Source organism: Callithrix jacchus, chromosome 6, assembly GCF_049354715.1.
Source record: "Callithrix jacchus isolate 240 chromosome 6, calJac240_pri, whole genome shotgun sequence".
NCBI lineage: Eukaryota > Metazoa > Chordata > Mammalia > Primates > Cebidae > Callithrix > Callithrix jacchus.
The window spans coordinates 64,480,279-64,499,086 of NC_133507.1; the positions used below are offsets into that span (position 1 = coordinate 64,480,279).

The 18,808-nt window shown below is 34.2% G+C and overlaps 1 protein-coding gene across 9 annotated transcripts in view; it reads left to right on the forward strand.

Moving 5' to 3' along the window:
• SCN3A (sodium voltage-gated channel alpha subunit 3) overlaps window positions 1-18,808 on the forward strand; it is a 113,150-nt gene that overhangs the window by 61,021 nt on the left and 33,321 nt on the right. For 3 of the 9 annotated variants that reach the window (XM_078327469.1, XM_078327470.1, XM_054258318.2), the window contains 6 exons: window positions 632-979; window positions 2,017-2,149; window positions 3,781-4,019; window positions 8,149-8,322; window positions 9,300-9,656; window positions 11,350-11,820. In XM_078327469.1, coding sequence (XP_078183595.1) covers window positions 632-979; window positions 2,017-2,149; window positions 3,781-4,019; window positions 8,149-8,322; window positions 9,300-9,656; window positions 11,350-11,820 — 1,722 coding nt within the window. The remainder of the gene's footprint in view (window positions 1-631; window positions 980-2,016; window positions 2,150-3,780; window positions 4,020-8,148; window positions 8,323-9,299; window positions 9,657-11,349; window positions 11,821-18,808) is intronic. The other 6 variants (XM_078327472.1, XM_078327471.1, XM_078327476.1 and 3 more) reach the window with 4 other exon arrangements.

Below are 18,808 nucleotides of genomic sequence, written 5' to 3' on the forward strand. Positions count from 1 at the left end.
TGGAAGACAACATTGTAGGTAAGTTTTGTGACTTCTATTCCCATGTGGGTAGAGACAAGCAGTTTCAGAGAAAGAGTAAACTACATCTCTTTCAGAATTAAGAGAATGGAAAAATAGTAGTTTTTAAAAAAAAATTATCTTGAAATATTTGCTCTACTGCAACATTTAAAATAAATAATTTTAAATTTGAGACAATATTCTCAAGTGAGCCAAAATTTATTCTCTCGGTTGCAGTCCCTTCAGATTATAGCATTAAGAGGTAAAATCTACTTACTATTTCTTTGATCACCACCCCCACCAAAAGAAATCATTTATCCCCATCAGCATCTGGTCCCTAACCTGTGGCATTATGATAACCCAGTCCACCTTAAGTGAAGACTAAATGAAGTGGTTGTACACTTGGTAAATTGCAAATCAGTATTGTTAGTCAGAAAAACACTTTTCGTCCTTAAATTTGCTTTAAAAAAAATATCAAAATATATGTGTCCTCTATAAATTTTATTATCCATGTTTAAGAACAAGACTATTCTAAGCCCAAAGAAAACATATCCTGTAATATTAATACTTTTACTAAATAATTGTGTTTTCCCCCATCCCCATCCCATTCTTTTCCTTTTTGCTTTCTCCGCAGTCTCTGTTGAGTATCCGTGGCTCCCTGTTTTCCCCAAGACGTAATAGCAAAACAAGCATTTTCAGTTTCAGAGGTCGGGCAAAGGATGTTGGATCTGAAAATGACTTTGCTGATGATGAGCACAGCACATTTGAAGACAGCGAAAGCAGGAGAGACTCACTGTTTGTGCCACACAGACATGGAGAACGACGCAACAGTAACGTTAGTCAGGCCAGTATGTCATCCAGGATGGTGCCAGGGCTTCCAGCAAATGGGAAGATGCACAGCACTGTGGATTGCAATGGTGTGGTTTCCTTGGTGGGTGGACCTTCAGCTCTAACGTCACCTACTGGACAACCTCTCCCAGAGGTGATAATAGATGAACTAGCTGCTACTGACATTATTCACCAATTTGAAATAATCAAAGCCTGGACAGTTTAGGCTGTTATACCATCCTGCTTCCTCAAAATGAAAGTCGGTAAAAATAATACATGATTAATCAAAGGGAAAACAATAGAATCTTGAGAATCAATTGAATTGTATGGGACTATTAGCTTTTGTTGTATGGGAATTAATGGTAAGGGACCATGCCTTTAGGTTAAAAGGGCCCAGTTTTTAGAGTCTGGTATAAAACACATATCTGCATATTTGGGAGATCTACCAAGACAAATAATGGACATTTTGACAATCAAATCAAATGTATATTCACCCAGAATTGTATAATTATCGATTCATATTTTGGAAAATTCCATATTCCTAAAGTTAAATATTGTAACAACCAATTTGTTGATAATGGGCAGTTTCATGCAACTGTCAATATTTACAGTGCTATTTGAAAATAACTCTAAAATGTGTTGATTTTTTAATAGGATGAGATATAGAAATAATTAAAGAAATTTCAGGAAAGCACACACATTTCATTGTACATCTGTGTTTGTGCATGGAAAAAATTGGCCCACATATGTCAATATTGTCAATATAGTCTCAAAGAAAATAACTCAGCCTTAAGACTATATAATTTTAGTATTTATGGGGGGGAATAGTGATTTGATTATTAATCATTAATAGAAGATTAAAAAAATAATTTTCAACTGAATGCAATAAAATAATAAATGACTTTAGCATATTTACAACAAATGAAAATTCTGACAGGTTAATTAAAATATTTCCATAATATAATTGTATTATACAACTGCATCCAGCTGGTGAATTCTTCTTAACGAGTACTACCTACAATAACTTTTTAAGAAAAGTGTTTATAACTTAACAATAACTTAATATTTTATTATTCCTTGAAAATCCTTACCTGGAAAAATTGCATGTAGCATGATTTGCAAAGAAATGCTATGTGGTATTGTACTAGTTATTGGAAAGAGTGGTTTGAGCCATCAGTATTTGGTTTGCAGGGCACCACCACTGAAACGGAAGTCAGAAAGAGAAGGTTAAGTTCTTACCAGATTTCGATGGAGATGCTGGAAGATTCCTCCGGAAGGCAAAGAGCCATGAGCATAGCCAGCATTCTGACCAATACAATGGAAGGTAAGAAGCACTTCACGGAACAGTCAACTTTCTGTGATTATGTGTTTTGTGTATTTCTTCTTTTCATAGAGTTACTGAAGACTATTACCAAGATCGAAAATACATATTAGACCTAAGAATGTGATATATGGAGTCTATTATCACGTTGATTACAAAAACTAATATTGGCCTAATTTCTTTTTGACTTGGGTCTTTATCTTGCTTGCAGAGTGATATTTCACCACTTGATATTATATCAATGAGGATTTATCCTTACGTTATGTTACTCATATGCAAATAGAGTAAACTTTTCCCCCTTTTTAAGTCTTGGTATATAGAAGCATAAGGAAACATTTCTTTCAGGCTTTAGTCTGTTCTTCAGGCATAGAGGTGTTGATGATGTCAGCGGAGTGTTTGAATGAGTTGGACAAATCAAAACCTGTGCTACACTCCAACAGAGACCCTAAAAAAGGGTCTCTCTTCCACTTTCTACATACACAGCAATCATTACATTCCTCCAAAGGACTCCTGGACACAAATGCTTATAGATTTTGACACACAGGGATGGGAAGCAATCATTCATACATTAAACTTGTCCATACATCACACAATCCTCATTCCTTGAAGTTTGAAGAGAGAATATATTAGTAGTGCTCTTTTGTAGATCCATTATATGTCAATTCTAATATATGTTCTTTAGAAAATATCAGTTACACTGTATATCATGTCTTCTTGTTGAATTAGATATACAGCCACATAATAATTATTTTATAACAGGCCTCCATTAAAATTTCAAGTAATATTTTAAATATATGATGCTAAAATTCTAAAAGTTATGTATAACCCACAAAAGTAGATTTGAGTCTGAATCTATACGAAAAAGAAGGGCATGCTACATTCTCATTGTGTGTGCAAGATCAATGTTGATATGGAAACAATGAGAGGAGAGAATAGTTCATACATGTTATCACACGGGATCATAGCTTTATCCAAAGTTTTTAAAAAGGTACTTTCAGAGTACCTTATTATTTACATTTTTTTTTTGAGATGGAGTCTCGCTCTATCGTCTAGGCTGGAGTGCAGTGGCATGATCTCGGCTCACTGCAATCTCCACCTCCCAGGTTCAAGCAATTCTCCTGCTTCAGCCTCCTGAGTAGCTGGCAGTACAGGCACAGGCCACCACACCTGGCTTATTTTTGTATTTTTAGTAGAGACGGGATTTCACCATGTTAATCAGGCTGGTCTTGAACTCCTGACCTTGTGATCTGCCCGCCTCAGCCTCCTAAAGTGCTGGGATTACAGGTGTGAGCCATAGCACTTTGGCAATTATTTAAAATTTTAATAGTTGTGTAATGCTTATTTAAAATTCTGTTTGGACAAAGAGAATACAAGGATAACCTAGTCATTTTAAAGCAAACTATTAAATTCAAAGTGCTTATTTTCTGTATTTAAAAGAGAAAAATTCAATCTACATGACATTTTAATGAGCATTTCAGGAAAATATTTAATGGGACTGTCTTCTCAAGTTTCTCAAATAATATGAACTCTTTTCAAGTATAAGCATTAATTTTGTTAAATAATGTTAAATCTACTAGCAGTAATAACCCATTTTTATTGTTATTTATTACTCTTCCTCTTTGTGGTCCCTCCAGAACTTGAAGAATCTAGACAGAAATGCCCACCCTGCTGGTATAGATTTGCCAATATGTTCTTGATCTGGGACTGCTGTGATGCATGGTTAAAAGTAAAACATCTTGTGAATTTAATAGTTATGGATCCATTTGTTGATCTTGCCATCACTATTTGCATTGTCTTAAATACCCTCTTTATGGCCATGGAACACTACCCCATGACTGAGCAATTCAGTAGTGTGTTGACTGTAGGAAACCTGGTAAGTACATTTGAAGTTTACTTATTTACTTTAGCGGAGGTGAGAGAGATAGACCAAAGGGAAAGATTTATTTGTGCTGTGCTGAACCCCAAAATTATATTCCCTTTCCTCATAGAAAGAAATATCTAAGCAATATTGCAGGGAATCTCAAATATACAGCCTAAAACTCAATTGATGTGAATGCAGATTGTTTAGACCAGTATCTGTGCTGACTGATCGTGGTGTCTTACCAGTCCACTTGTAAACATCTCAAAATCTTTACAGTTGTTGCTGGAAATGTAGGTCCGGATAAACCAGGAGGATCTAATTCTGGTTCCACAAACATGTAGTTTTAACCCACACAGCCTCTAAAAATATCATGTCCATTGAAGAGATGACCGAAAGATTTATGTATATGAAAAAGAACATTGTTTCAAATTGACTACCTAATACAAAGCTTCAGTGACATTCATACAAGAAAACAAATAGTTGGTTAATTTGCATTTGTGATTTAGCCATACCTTTGTTTCAAATTACTGAGCATGCACCTGTGTCTGTGTGTGCTGATTGAAATGGGTGAACAAGTAAAAAATGGTTTACATATATTATTAATCTAGACCTTTCTCTCTGCTAACTCAAACAAACTTGGAGCAAGGGGTAGTAGGAAAACTGGAATGGAGGGAAAAGGTAGACTAACATACTAAGTAAGGGTCAGTATTGCAGTCTGACTTCAGGAACAGTTTTCATTAAGGGCTTAGATATGGCCCTTGAGTTCACTGCATCATTTGTCTTTAGGTCAGCAAGTGTTCAATAAGAGCTCACTGATTTTACATCTTACAACCTCTGCGCTGGAAAAAGCCTCTCTTTTTGTGTCTCATTTCAAAGGCTCTCCTTAGAGAAATCTGGCATAATTTGTGTGAGATGCTCACCTATGATTTAATCAGCCTTGACAGAGGGTGGGGTCACATTGAAAACATGGCAGTCCTGAGGAACCATGGGTGGAGGAGCAATTGCCAACAGACAGGGGAAAGGAAATGCTGGGCAGACAATTGGGTAAATGTGTGTCCTAATATGTGACCTCAACTTCTTTGCATTATTTGACTCAGTAGAATACCCACCATATTCTTGAGATTTTCTTCATCTTTGGCAAAGGCCATGTCCCATTTTTCTTTTGTTTCTCTCAGTGTTTACATGGCGGTCACTCAATAAATAACCCACTGGTTGATTCCTACCCAAAGAGGCTGCTTCAGGTAGCAAGATTTTGCAAAAGAACACAGGCTTTGCAGTTGAGTGGAACTGAGTTTGAGCTTAGTTGTCAGTGCTTACTAGTGATATGGCCGATGGACAAGTCTGATAAACAATTTGAGTCTTTGTTTTCTATTATGGAAATGAGTGTAATAATGCCCTTCACTTAGAGTTGTTGTGAAGGTCACATGAGGTAATGTGAAAGCACCTAGACTGTGTCTGGCATCTAGCATGTGCTCAATAAACAGTTTCCTTCCTCATATATATGCTATTAACCTTTTAGACCTTTCTTTGAAATAATGATGGAAAATATTTCTGGTGTAGTTCTTGTATTTTTCCCAGGATATTTGACAGTTAGGAAAGTTAAACAGGTGAAGGAAGATTTTGGAAATTTGTCAGAGTAAAGCAGGAAATTAAGTTTTATAGAATTCCAATGTTGAAGCAGTAAAGTATGGAAGCACAGGAAAAGAGAGGCTGGATTATAAGATGATTGAATGAAAAAGCACTAGACAGAAGCACCAAATCTAGGTCCTAGTCTAAGTGTTCATGTTAAATATCCGTGTGGTTTTAAAAAGTCACTTAGATTCTTGACTCCGTTTTTTCAACACATGTATAAACAATGAGCCTATTGGACTACATGACTTTTTATGTATGTCCCAGTTCTACAATGCTCAAATTATTGCATACTGCCTTATATCATACATGACGACATTGAATTGTGGAATTTTCCATCTTAACTTAGATCAATGTGCCCCATTTTGTATTCTGTTTCTGCAGTACATAAAAATCACATCACTTCCTTGTTGATTAGATTAGTCAAATTTGAGTATCAAGAGACCTTGAATCTCAATTAAGTTTCTCTATGGTGCTCTGTATTTTTTGGAGTATTTTCTTGTTTTTTTAACCATTATAACATGCATGCACCCATCTTAGGCATTTGATAAGCAAGAAATAGCCCATCAATCATAGTAGATTAGACATCTTCATCCTAATAAACATTTCCGACTTACCTAACAATGCTAAAACTAGACTAAAAAGTACCAAAAATAATCGCATTGATTTGTAGGGCCTAAACTGAAAACATTTACAGAGACATAGCTGTCATTTTTGAATTGCAAATTGTAATAAAAATATTATTTTTAATAAAAATTTCATGGTGGGATTGCATTTTTAGATAAGTATAACTTTAGGGTATATGTTTTTTAAAGCATGAGATCTAGTCACTTTAGAAGAGCTGAAAAGATTACCTTATGATTTTCTATAAAAAGAGATATTTGTAGATTATTTACCTGGATGGTTCTAGCTCACTTAATTAATATACTTCCATCATCAGACTGCCTATTTCAAATAATAGCTGCCTCTAAAAGTTTTATACAAGAAATAAAATTTGTATAGTTAGAACTTACTTTGCATTTACCAGGCAAACTCACTCTTTGAAAAAAAAAATTGTTGATGTGTTATTCTGTAAAATGAAAAATATATTTTTCAATGGGCATTTCACCATATATCTGTATTTTCATGTACTAGGCTTGCTTAAAATACATTTTATTTCTATTTGAGTAAACAGATTACTGACTATAGTTAGGCTGGTTTTTTTTTCTTTGATAGGTGTTTCCCTTTGATCTTTCTGTGATTGGAAAAAATGAAATGTTAGCTGCATTTATACATTTGTAAGAGTGGGTCAAGATTTATTTTAAGCAATATGCTGTTTTAGGAAACCAAATAATTGTTATACTGCTATTTTGACAGAATTCCTTTAAGATTAAAGGCTGATTTAACTTGTAAATGCTGAGCTTGACTTTATAGTCATAAAATGCAACTTCTAACTATAGCAAATTAAGAGAATTGCTTTAAAAGAGTTTCTGTGAGAGTAATTTTATAATTCTTTATGTCCTCTGTCTCTCAGCCTATCATTTTGAGTTAAAAAAGTGATTGTTTTATTGTTTTTCTTTCTACTGTCAAATACACAATTTTCTAGCCACTTGAGTGATTTATTAATCTTAATTACATGTATATGCATACTGAGTATGTTCTCCTGCTGGTTTCAATTAAATCTGCAGTTTCTTACTCTACTAATCCATTAACCTTAATTCTGAGGCATGCATCCAGAGATCATTATTATAAACCATTTGTGGCAAGCTCACTCTTGTTTCAGGAATGTTTATAAAATTATAGAAGTAAGATGGTTTCCCTTATAAAATACAAAATCAAAAACAATTTTACCAAATCAATTTTAATAACTTTAAGTAATATATGGATTTGTTTCTGATGTGATACTACCAAGAAATAAATTTAGTTGTATGTTAGAAATGTTGTATACCAAAAAGGGCAATAATTCAGTAGCTATTATTCAATACCAGAATTAAAATGCAGACAACGAAGTATTTTCAAATTAGTGTTTTCCCTGGAACTCCAGCAGATTTATTCAATAATATCACTCTATTTAATAAAATGCCCTCCTAGAGCAAAAAAGAAAAAGCTAGATTTGGCTGAGTGTGGTGGCTCACACCTGTAATCCCAGCACTTCGGAAGGCTGAGGTGGGCAGATCACTTGAGGTCAGGAGTTCGAGACCGGCCTGGCCAATGTGATGTGAAACCCCATCTCTACTAAAATTACAAAAATTAGCTGGGAATGGTAGCCCACATCTGTAATCCCAGCTACTCAGGAAGCTGAGGCAGGAGAATTGCTTGAACCCAGGAGGCGGAGGTTGCAGCGAGCCAAGATCGTGCCACTGCACTCCAACCGGGACAACGGAGGGAGAATATGTCAAAAAAAGAAAAAAATCTAGATTTGAATCGATTTGTCACATTCTCTCACTTTAAATTTTAGATATTTTTATTCCTGTTACTGTTCTTTATGTGTTTTTCAGTGTTCTTGCAGTACTGTTGATCTGTATTTTTTTAGGTCTTCACTGGGATCTTCACAGCAGAAATGGTTCTCAAGATCATTGCCATGGATCCTTATTACTATTTCCAAGAGGGCTGGAATATCTTTGATGGAATTATTGTCAGCCTCAGTTTAATGGAGCTTGGGCTGTCAAATGTGGAGGGATTGTCTGTACTGCGATCATTCAGACTGGTATCTGTTTATAAATCCCTGTCACTCATTGGCACAACATTTATTTTGAAACTGAATCAATGTATATTTATATAATTATTAATTTTAATTTTACATTTACATCAATATGTGATATTCTAAAAAAATATATAAACAACCTCTTTAAAGCTAAGTATAAACAGTTTTCTAAGAATGATGAAAGTGGTTGAAATACTTTATAATGATTTGGTATGTAGGGCACATTTAAAAACCTACATGCACTTTCTAAAACTATGTTTTAAGTTTATGAAGTTTTCTTGGACTTACAGTCTGTAAAAACATGCAAATAAAAATTTTAGGCCCAATGAATCTTAGCTTTTTGTTAGCCCTACTTCTATTAATGGGGACTATTTTAAAGTAACATGTGAGAAAATATTTAATGTTACGAGCATCTTAAATAATTGTATAACAAACTGAATTATAGCAAAATTTTATTGAAAAATATGCACAATTTTTATTGAAAATTAAGCAAAATGTATTTCTTTCAAATTGAAGGGAAGCCTTTCTATACATTTTTTTCTATACATTTTTAACACATTATTTAGTTTATTTTACTTTTATATTGGCCTATAAAAATATTTGATTTATACTTTCAATATTTCTTTTTACTCTCTAAAATAGAACCTGAAGGTAACATTAGTTTGCTAAATCTAAAAATGTCTCTAATCAAAATACCAATTTGTTTACATGGCCATATACTTTGATGAATTAGAATTTTTTTATTTCTGAAACGTTTTATTATTTTTATTTTTGCATTTAAATGGTAGTATAACCTAATTTATAATTATAACATTGTTAACACTATTTTTTCTGGATTTGAAATAAAATTAGTTCAGTGTATTTTGAGTTTTTACATCTACCACATGTGATTCTGTAATACTACATAACAATAAAATACTGTCTAATGTCTTAAATTATATTATGATTACTACTAAGAGCATCTTTTCACTTGATTACAGCTTAGAGTTTTCAAGTTGGCAAAATCCTGGCCCACACTAAATATGCTAATTAAGATCATTGGCAATTCTGTGGGGGCTCTAGGAAACCTCACCTTGGTGTTGGCCATCATCGTCTTCATTTTTGCTGTGGTCGGCATGCAGCTCTTTGGTAAGAGCTACAAAGAATGCGTCTGCAAGATCAATGATGACTGTACGCTCCCACGGTGGCACATGAACGACTTCTTCCACTCCTTCCTGATTGTGTTCCGCGTGCTGTGTGGGGAGTGGATAGAGACCATGTGGGACTGTATGGAGGTTGCTGGCCAAACCATGTGCCTTATTGTTTTCATGTTGGTCATGGTCATTGGAAACCTTGTGGTACGTATGTATTGCAAATGTCCATACATTAGAACAAGAGCATACAGTAGCTAGGAAGGTGGCCAGATGTGGTAAAAATGTCTCTGGTTTATAGTAAGTGGCCTAGACTGAAATCCCCCTATTAGCACTCTGAGAATGAGCAAATTATTTAACTTCTCCTGGGCTCAGGTTCCCCATTGTTCGTGACATTGAAATAACAAAACTGAAATCATATCGTTGATCTAAAGATTAAATCAGGTGGTTTTATGAATGCCTGGGAGGTATGACTATTAGAGTTTCCTTTCTTTCTTCTTCAAGGAAAATTAATTTTTATTACTAAGACAAATTGTATTCTAATATTGTTTTGATAAGATAATGACCTCTACCAAACCTAAAAAGACAACTATCTATTCTATATTCAAATTGCTCTTTGCATGTTCATAGTTTATGTAGTTTGCTTATTCAGAGACATAGGTTGCTTACTGCCACATTTTAAAGACACATTTCAATGAAGTAGACCATTATATTTTAGCTATACTTCGTAAGTATCCAAGTAACTTGGAGGAGGACAAAATGTTTTCTTCCCTGAATTTGCATTACTAAAGGAAAACCAATTACCACAGTTTAAATTATTCATATGTATGGACATTGTCCAGACTCAAAGGACTTACTTTTAACTGTGACTTAAAATCACTAATGTAAAAGCATAGTTTATATATTCATATATTTAATGCTTAAATTTCTCAATCATGTGTGGGCAAAGCATTTTTTTATGCCATCCTATTGGGCCTTTCCTTTGAAGGATACATTTCAAATACACTTGTTCAAAAGAATGCTACTGGGATACCTACAAACATGCAATGTTTTCTCCAGAATAGTAAACTAGGGAGCTCTAGATTCTGAACAAACTATGATACAGAAATAAGGAAACAAACTGGGGCTTTTGCCTTGCATGTCTTCCTACGGACTGTTTCACATACCCCATGATATTCTGAGAGTTAAAATTGCCTCATACTTTCTACACACACACATATATATACACACACACAAAGAAAAAGAAAACTAACTTGTATTATGTGGGTCTAGCCTAAAACCTGGTATACTTTTAGATTTCTCTCCATCTGTTGAGCTATTTGAACACAAATCTCCAAATGTATTTGATGGGAAATGTGTTAAATCTTATGCAATTTGCACTTAGAAATTTCTGCTGTTATAAAAGTTTGTGGCCACTGGGCCAAAGGAATTTGTATTTCAAGTTCATCATTTTGCATATATCATCAGGCTATTAAATAAATGAGTTTATTCATTATACACAGGAAGCTAGAAATTCCATAGGAAAAAATGGTAAGATGAAGTAAGATACAATGATTAAGATGAAAGTATCTTTTTTTTTCTCTCATTGGCAAAAAACCTTGAGGGTGGGATCTTTTCTTTTCACCGCCAAGCCTGAGTAGACACCATTTAAATCTTAGAAGCTCTACTTTCCTATTGTCCCTCTCAATAGGAAAGAAAAAAGAGGTGCTTGTTTTATCATTTTGCCCTTAGAGCAGGATATCAGGTTCTTCAAATAATGAGTGACTTAGACACGGCATCTGAAACATAGTAAACATTTGTTGAAATAATTTTAGCAAGGATCTATGAGTTCCCTTACTAGGATGTTATTTTAATGTGTATTTCAATATTAATATAAATTTTTTCTCTTTTTTTCTTTTAGGTTCTGAACCTCTTTCTGGCCTTATTGTTGAGTTCATTTAGCTCAGACAATCTTGCTGCTACTGATGATGACAATGAAATGAACAATCTCCAGATTGCAGTAGGAAGAATGCAAAAGGGAATTGATTATGTGAAAAATAAGATACGGGAGTGTTTCCGAAAAGCCTTTTTTAGAAAGCCAAAAGTAATAGAGATCCATGAAGGCAATAAGATAGACAGCTGCATGTCCAATAATACTGGAATTGAAATAAGCAAAGAGTTTAATTATCTTAGAGATGGGAATGGAACCACAAGTGGTGTGGGTACTGGAAGCAGTGTTGAAAAATATGTAATTGATGAAAATGACTACATGTCATTCATAAACAACCCCAGCCTCACTGTAACAGTGCCAATTGCTGTTGGAGAGTCTGACTTTGAAAATTTGAATACTGAAGAGTTTAGCAGTGAGTCAGAACTAGAAGAAAGCAAAGAGGTAAGAATGCTTTTAAATTTTTCGTTGCAGTTCTTATAATAACCACGTACTACAGTTATTTATTGTTTTCATTGTGCTTATATGCATTATTAAAAAGTAATATTGAAAGTCATATGTATATAGTGATGTTGGAAAATCACAAGATACTCTTTATTGGGAAATCTATTTACGGAAATTCCAACTTTTCACAGGAAATTACCATTCTGATTATTTAGTATATTCATTTTCTTGATTGTTTAAAAATGTGATTTTAAAATGTGGCCTTTTAGGCCAGGCTTGGTGGCTTAAGCCTGTAATCCCAGCACTTTGGGAGACCAAGGAGGCTGATCTTTTGAAACCACCCGTTCAAGACCAGCCTAGGCAACATGGTGAAATCTCCTTTCTACAAAAAATGCAAAACTTCACTGGGCATGGGGGCTCATGGCTGTAGTCCCAGCTACAGAGGAGACTGAGATGGGAGGATTGCTTGAGCCCAGGAGGTAGAGGCTGCAGTGAGCCATGATCACATCACTCTACTCAAGCCTGGTGACAAAGCAAGACCCTATCCCCTCTCCAGAAAAAAAGTATCCTTCCAAAAAAGAGATATTTTTAAATATATTACACTCTCAACTACATTATGTTCTTTTAAAAAATCAGTGAACTTATTTCATTGATCTCCCTACTCTCTATATTAGGTTTTGCTATGATTTTTTATGTGAAAATTTTGTGTACTTTTGTTAACTTCTAAACGTCTTATTCACTATGACAAAGTGTTTCGTTTATGAAAGTGTTACACATATTAGGAAAGTGCAAGTCGGACTGATTATGTTTTGCCCAGTCAAGGATGAGAGAATCCATAGTCTTCCAGAGTAACTTGAAAATACTAAGAACTAATTTAAAAAGCTTCATTTGAAGGCTATGGCTAAACTATAGATTTAAAAACCTAGTCTTATTGTCATATTACTAGGAAAGAGAAAAAAAGGAAGGGGAAGGGAAGAAGAAGGAGAGGGAAGGGAGAAAGAGAAAGAAAAGAAAAAGAAGGAAAGAGAGAAGGAAAGGGAGAGAGAAGGAAGAAAAAATGAAAAGAAAAGAAGGAAGGAAGCAAGGGAAGGAGGAAGTGAATTAAGGGAAGGAGGGAAGGAAGGAAAGGGAGAGAGAAGGAAGGAAAAAGAAAAGAAAGGAAGGAAGAAATAAGAAAGAAAGGGAGGGAAGGAAAGAAGGGAGGGACGGAGGGAGGAAGGGAGATTATCCCTACTGCATGCTAAGTATTCTTAAGTTTCTATCATAGTAGTAATGGTATTAATTCTTCAATTCTGTGTTGTGGAAAAGAGGGTTAAAATTCTTCACTATTATTCATTTATAGACATTTAATATATGAGTACGAGGTAAGTCTAGCACAGATGGAGTTATAAAAGGCAACTTTTATCTTGAGGGAATAATGCTGACATCATGGGAACCAGACCAACAATGCCTGATTTTGTGAGCATATTTTGAAACTCTCTTTTTAAAATAAGTGTATCAACAGAATTTGATCTGAAATCCTCATAATGGGTAGCTAACAATCTTACAAATCATAGCTTCCTGACTTTTTTTCAGTTATTTTAGAGATGCTGAAAGATAGTATAATAGTAAATTGGAAAATACTTTGAAAAAGGTAAAAATACATACAACATTAAGTAATGATATTCTTTCTCTGAATTCCATTCAAAGTCTCCTTAGTGAGTTCAATTCTAATTTATGTTGCTCATTCTGGCAAACTAAGAATTCAACTCTAATTTTATTCCCTCTCACCTGGCATGGATTTATGTAAGAAGAAATACCAATCAATTAACAAGCACTTACTGAGCACTTTTTCTGTTAATTCAGCAATCTGCTGGATGCTAGGGGTAAGGAAGAATTAAAGGAGAGTTCTATAAATAAAACTCTCCTTCAAGGAAATCTCAACATATTTGAGTAAGCTAACATGAACTCATGAAATCATTAAAGACCTATTAAAAAGTTTAATTCTGTCGAGTTGCATGTAAGGCTACAGGTATTGAGGATAGCTAGAGTAATTGCTAAATGAAAGAGATAAAATTAAAATAGGCCTCAAAGTTTGAGTCAAATATAGATTAATAGAAAGCAAAAGTGAGCCGAGATTGCGCCACTGCACTCCAGCCTGGCGCCTGGCGACAGAGCAAGACTCTGTCTCAAAAAGAAAAAAAAAAAAAGAAGAAGAAAAGGGAAGAAAGCAAAATGCTGAAGCTTACTAAAGAAAAGTTAGAGCTGACAGTAAGCTTGGTATTAAAGAGGGTTCAGTGTTATCGTTGCAGATTATCATGCAGTGATAATCTACATGTAGTAAGTGTTGGTTGAAAATATAGTGGAAAATATGTTTAAATGTGTGAGGTAGTTTTAGATTATAAAGTTTTATAGTAAGCCCAAGAGTTTGGAGTCAATAGGCAGCTATTTTCTGTTCTGAAGCAGGGGACGTCAATTGGAAAGTGGTGATTTAAGAACATTTATTTGATATCAAAGAGTAAAAGAGTTTAGCGTGGAAGATAAGAAAGATTATCTTGGGGAATGTGGTGATAATTTTTCGATAGCAGTGAGGTTATGAAATTCTCAGATAGGGTGATTAGTAATGAGAATTGAGACTCATTGGCAACTTGACAAACCTACTGAAGAATCTGGGAAAATGGAAAAACAATAATGTCACTTTCTGAAATGGCCTTTTAAAAAGAGCCACCTGGTTTATGTTGGAAAAAGAAGTCCCATTGGGATATATTAAATTAGAAGTGTCAGTGTCGGGAAACGAAGTCTGGGTTAGGGGTCAGGGTTTAAAAATGAGGTACAATGTTTGATAATGCAGATGTTTTATAATTAGATGATTTCTTGAAAATAGAGGAACTCATCAAATAAGTAAGTATAAAATGAAAAACAAAAGAAAACTAGAGACAAAGTAGCATAAAAAGCTTGGGTAGAAAGTAGCATAAAAAGAGGTAGAAAAGCTAAAGGATAAACTTTTTATGAATTAATACTACAGAATTTTTTCACATGAGATTTATGGAAAGCAAATCCTACCAAACAGTTGGTTTCCAAACTGTTTAAAAAATTTCATAACGACCACAGATATTTCAAATAACTGCTCATTATCATGTCTTTTTAGTGGCTTAAACATCATAAATTTAGAATAATAAGATACAGATCTCTCCCTTGTCATCTAGTCTTGGAAAACATTTCTTACCTGAACAAAAATATCTTATGGGGTGATTTTCATAACTACTTTATCCTCTTTCAAGCTAAATTTTGAATACATAGAATTCAATAACAAAATGTAATGAAATTATTTAAAATACGTAAATATGTTAGTGGGAAAATCATTAAATAAATATAAAAGTATGTATTTTTATAAAGCTGGAATAAAATTTTAAATTATGCACAGTTATATTAAATTCAACAATAAATTTTATGTTAATGATTTGGTAAAATGAATATTTTTAAAATGCACCAAAAAGTAATAGGGTGACTCCCATATATGCTCACACACAAAGATAAAAAGTATACAGCTTTTAAAATAAAAAGCCAATATCAGCATATTATAATATTATAGAGCAGATTAGAGGAATTCTAGCAAAGCCTATTTTTGATTTGAAACTTCCGAAGGCTACTAGCACACTTCAGGTGCACATTTATATTGGCTGAGTTATTCCTTTTTAATTGCTATCACACACATATGAACACATTTAAAATAACATATCCATAAAGTGACATTTTGGTTCGTGTTTCTTAGGTTTTGACCACAAGTAGCAAGAGAACTTTGAACTCTACTTTGCAGAACACAGAATATCCTTTCTCTTTGCTAATAAAATGAGCACTCATATAAGTTAAACCCACCAGAGTTATATATTCTTCACTAAAAATATTGCATGAAATGTTTGTTTGAAGAGGAAACAGTAAATTAATAATTTAGATGATATTTGGAAACTCTTGTTACTGTATTTCTTTTGTTCATTTTTATAATAAAGGATACCTGACTAGTGTAGCTAAAGAGACACGATCCCTAGAAGTTTTTAGAGCTAAATATATGAATTGCTGTTATATAAGTTAAATATGTGTGTATATGTATTATATCTGTATATATGAATACCACTAACATAAATAGGTTAGTGGTATGGAAGCAAATTTAAACTTCTGCATGAAAAAAAGTTAGGAAATCGAAGGCATGCATTTCAAAATAGTGATTTTTTTTAATCTTGCAAAAACTTGGAATTATATGAATCTTTTTTACAAGCTCTAATGAATTTGTTTTTATATTTTTTAAGTTATCAATATCATGATTTCTTGAAATTTTTATATAACTATGGATTTTTACAATTTATTTCTTAAAAGATTATTGGTTTGTCTTCCTAAGCAAAGGATATAGAATAAATGCTTTTAACAATCATATTTGAAGTTGAATTCCAAACATAATCTAACAATATCATACTGTGACCTTCACTGCTTACCATTTTTACTTCTCACAGGAGTAAAATCAAGCTGGAGCCATCAAGAATGCAGCTCTGGTGTTTTTTAACCAGCCAGAGGCTCGTGCCACCACTTTTACCCAGGTTACCCAAGCAAGTTATACATGTACAATCATGTTCTAAATGAATTTTGACTGGCCTGCATGCTACTCAGCTATGTTCCTTCCCCTGCCGTGGCAAGGAAGTGCTAGACTTGCCCAGCTGCTCTCTGCTGAATCGTGTGACACATCACAGCATGGTCAGGCGAGATGGGCAGTCCCAACATCATATTTAATTCTGCTAATGAGTTTTCTATTTTAGTCATTTAGCCTTTTAAAATCAATTGCATGCTCAATAAAATTTATAGTATCTATTTTAACACGTGATAGGATTGTTTATGATTCAATATAGTCAGGGACTTAAGAGAGCATGCATTTTTTTGTTTCTCTGCTTTTATTTCATTAAAACAAGACCACAATTTTTTGTTGTTGATTCAGCCTTTATAAGTAACTTGTATCACCAAAATAAGCCTCACAGGGTTTTTTTCTGATAGTACTGCCATTTTCAGATTATTATATTCAGATTGATGAATATAATTTTCAACCTATCCAATTCATGTGCTCCAGATGAAAATGTTTGCTTTCTTGTTTTGGGGGAAAGGTTCTGTTAAAAAAAAAAAAAAAAGAGTAGGTGACCCTGAGGTTTTGAAGATGAAGGGCCATAGTCTGTATGCATTTGGGCAACACATATCTTGGATTTTCATGTAGTTTAGGAAAAGTTATGTCTACAAAACCATAGTGATCAGTGTAAAGTAACTTAAAGAAGGAAAGCATCGGGCCGGGCGTGGTGGCTCATGCCTGTAATCCCAGCACTTTGGGAGGCCGAGGCCGGTGGATCACGAGGTCAAGAGATTGAGACCATCCTGGTCAACACGGTGAAATCCCGTCTCTACTACAAATGCAAAAAATTATCTGGGCACGGTGGTGCGTGCCTGTAATCCCAGCTACTCAGGAGGCTGAGGCAGGAGAATTGCCTGAATCCAGGAGGCGGAGGTTGCGGTGAGCCGAGATAGCGCCGTTGCACTCCAGCCTGGGTAACAAAAGCGAAACTCCGTCTCAAAAAAAAAGAAGGAAAGCATCATGATATGGGCTGAAAATTTGTTGCACCTTGATGATTAAGTAATTGGTCTAGTGTACCCGTTTTTTTTTTTAATTTCCATAATCTATGTTAATTTCTCCCTAAATGTTCTACCCAAAACTGACCAGGCAAAAAAGAGACTCGTAAAATATACTACTTTTCAGTTATTAAGTATTAATTTTAGTTTCGTGAAGAGTAAAGGGCATCTCCCAAGATTATTGTAGTTTTGTGGCTTAATGAGCTTTTGTTTTATTCTGATGATTCAACTTTCTCCACTGCTTACTGGAATCTCAGCCAGAGTGTGGGGTTCTGGGAGGGAAATTTGAAGCGAAAGTGAAGAGTTCGTAAATATCGGGCAGTTTTCAAGGCTTCTGGTGACAAAGATTATATAATTAGCTTGGAGTTGTCTCTAGGTTTAATTTATACATACTCTTATTTTCCTTAGGAATAATTCAGAATTAGTTGCAGAATGCAAAAAATTCAGAAATAAAATTATCAATAAAAAATAGAAACAATGATACCATTCATGGTGATTTTTACTCAGCACCAACTTTTCAGATTTAGGAATGAAACAACATTTTTAGTCATTGAAGAAAATCTGATTTTTTTCTTTTTTCTTCATCAGCAGAATAGAATTAAATGGTACTGGCATATTATTATTTACACTGTGTTTATAACAGGATTTACTCCTTTTCAGAGTCTTTATGGAAACTTTGAAAATAGATGTTTCACTAAGGTCCAGAGCATGTGCCCTTCTGGAAAATGCTTTATGCTGTTTTTGGAATTTGGAAAGCAATGGAATAATGACTTGAGCTTTCAGTTTCTCTGTTACATGGCCAGTGTCTTCTAAATGCCTTTTGCGAAACTGAATATGAGGCAATTATTTGAGAGGAGCAGAAGAGTGTGTGAATAGACATTTAAACCTTTAGAGATGCTCTTGGTGCTTTTGTATATTTGTGCTGAAATAAAACCCAATTAAGGGTAGTTCAGATGAAAACTTTTGTATCTTTTCTGAAAATAAATGGCCTTTTTCGTTTTCCTATTTGATGCCCTTTTACCTTACTCTTCAAATACAAAATAATTATTTTCAGTTTCACATACCATGTTCTTATTCAGGCTATTTTAAAAATAAAAGGGGCACCATGGGTATTGTACATTTAATATATGTTCAGGCAAACCAGATGGTAGTGGTTCATATTTTTAATCTTTCAATAAGTGATTGAGAATAAAAGAGCTACTGGTCTTATTCTTCCCACCTCAGACAAGCAACCCAATGGCTTCACTGTGTGGCCGTCTGTTTTTCAGGTGAAATATCGTAAGTCAAGATATGCATATCCAAAAGATCAGACTAAGGCCCTGATAGTATGTGTGACCAAAACTTTCCTCTT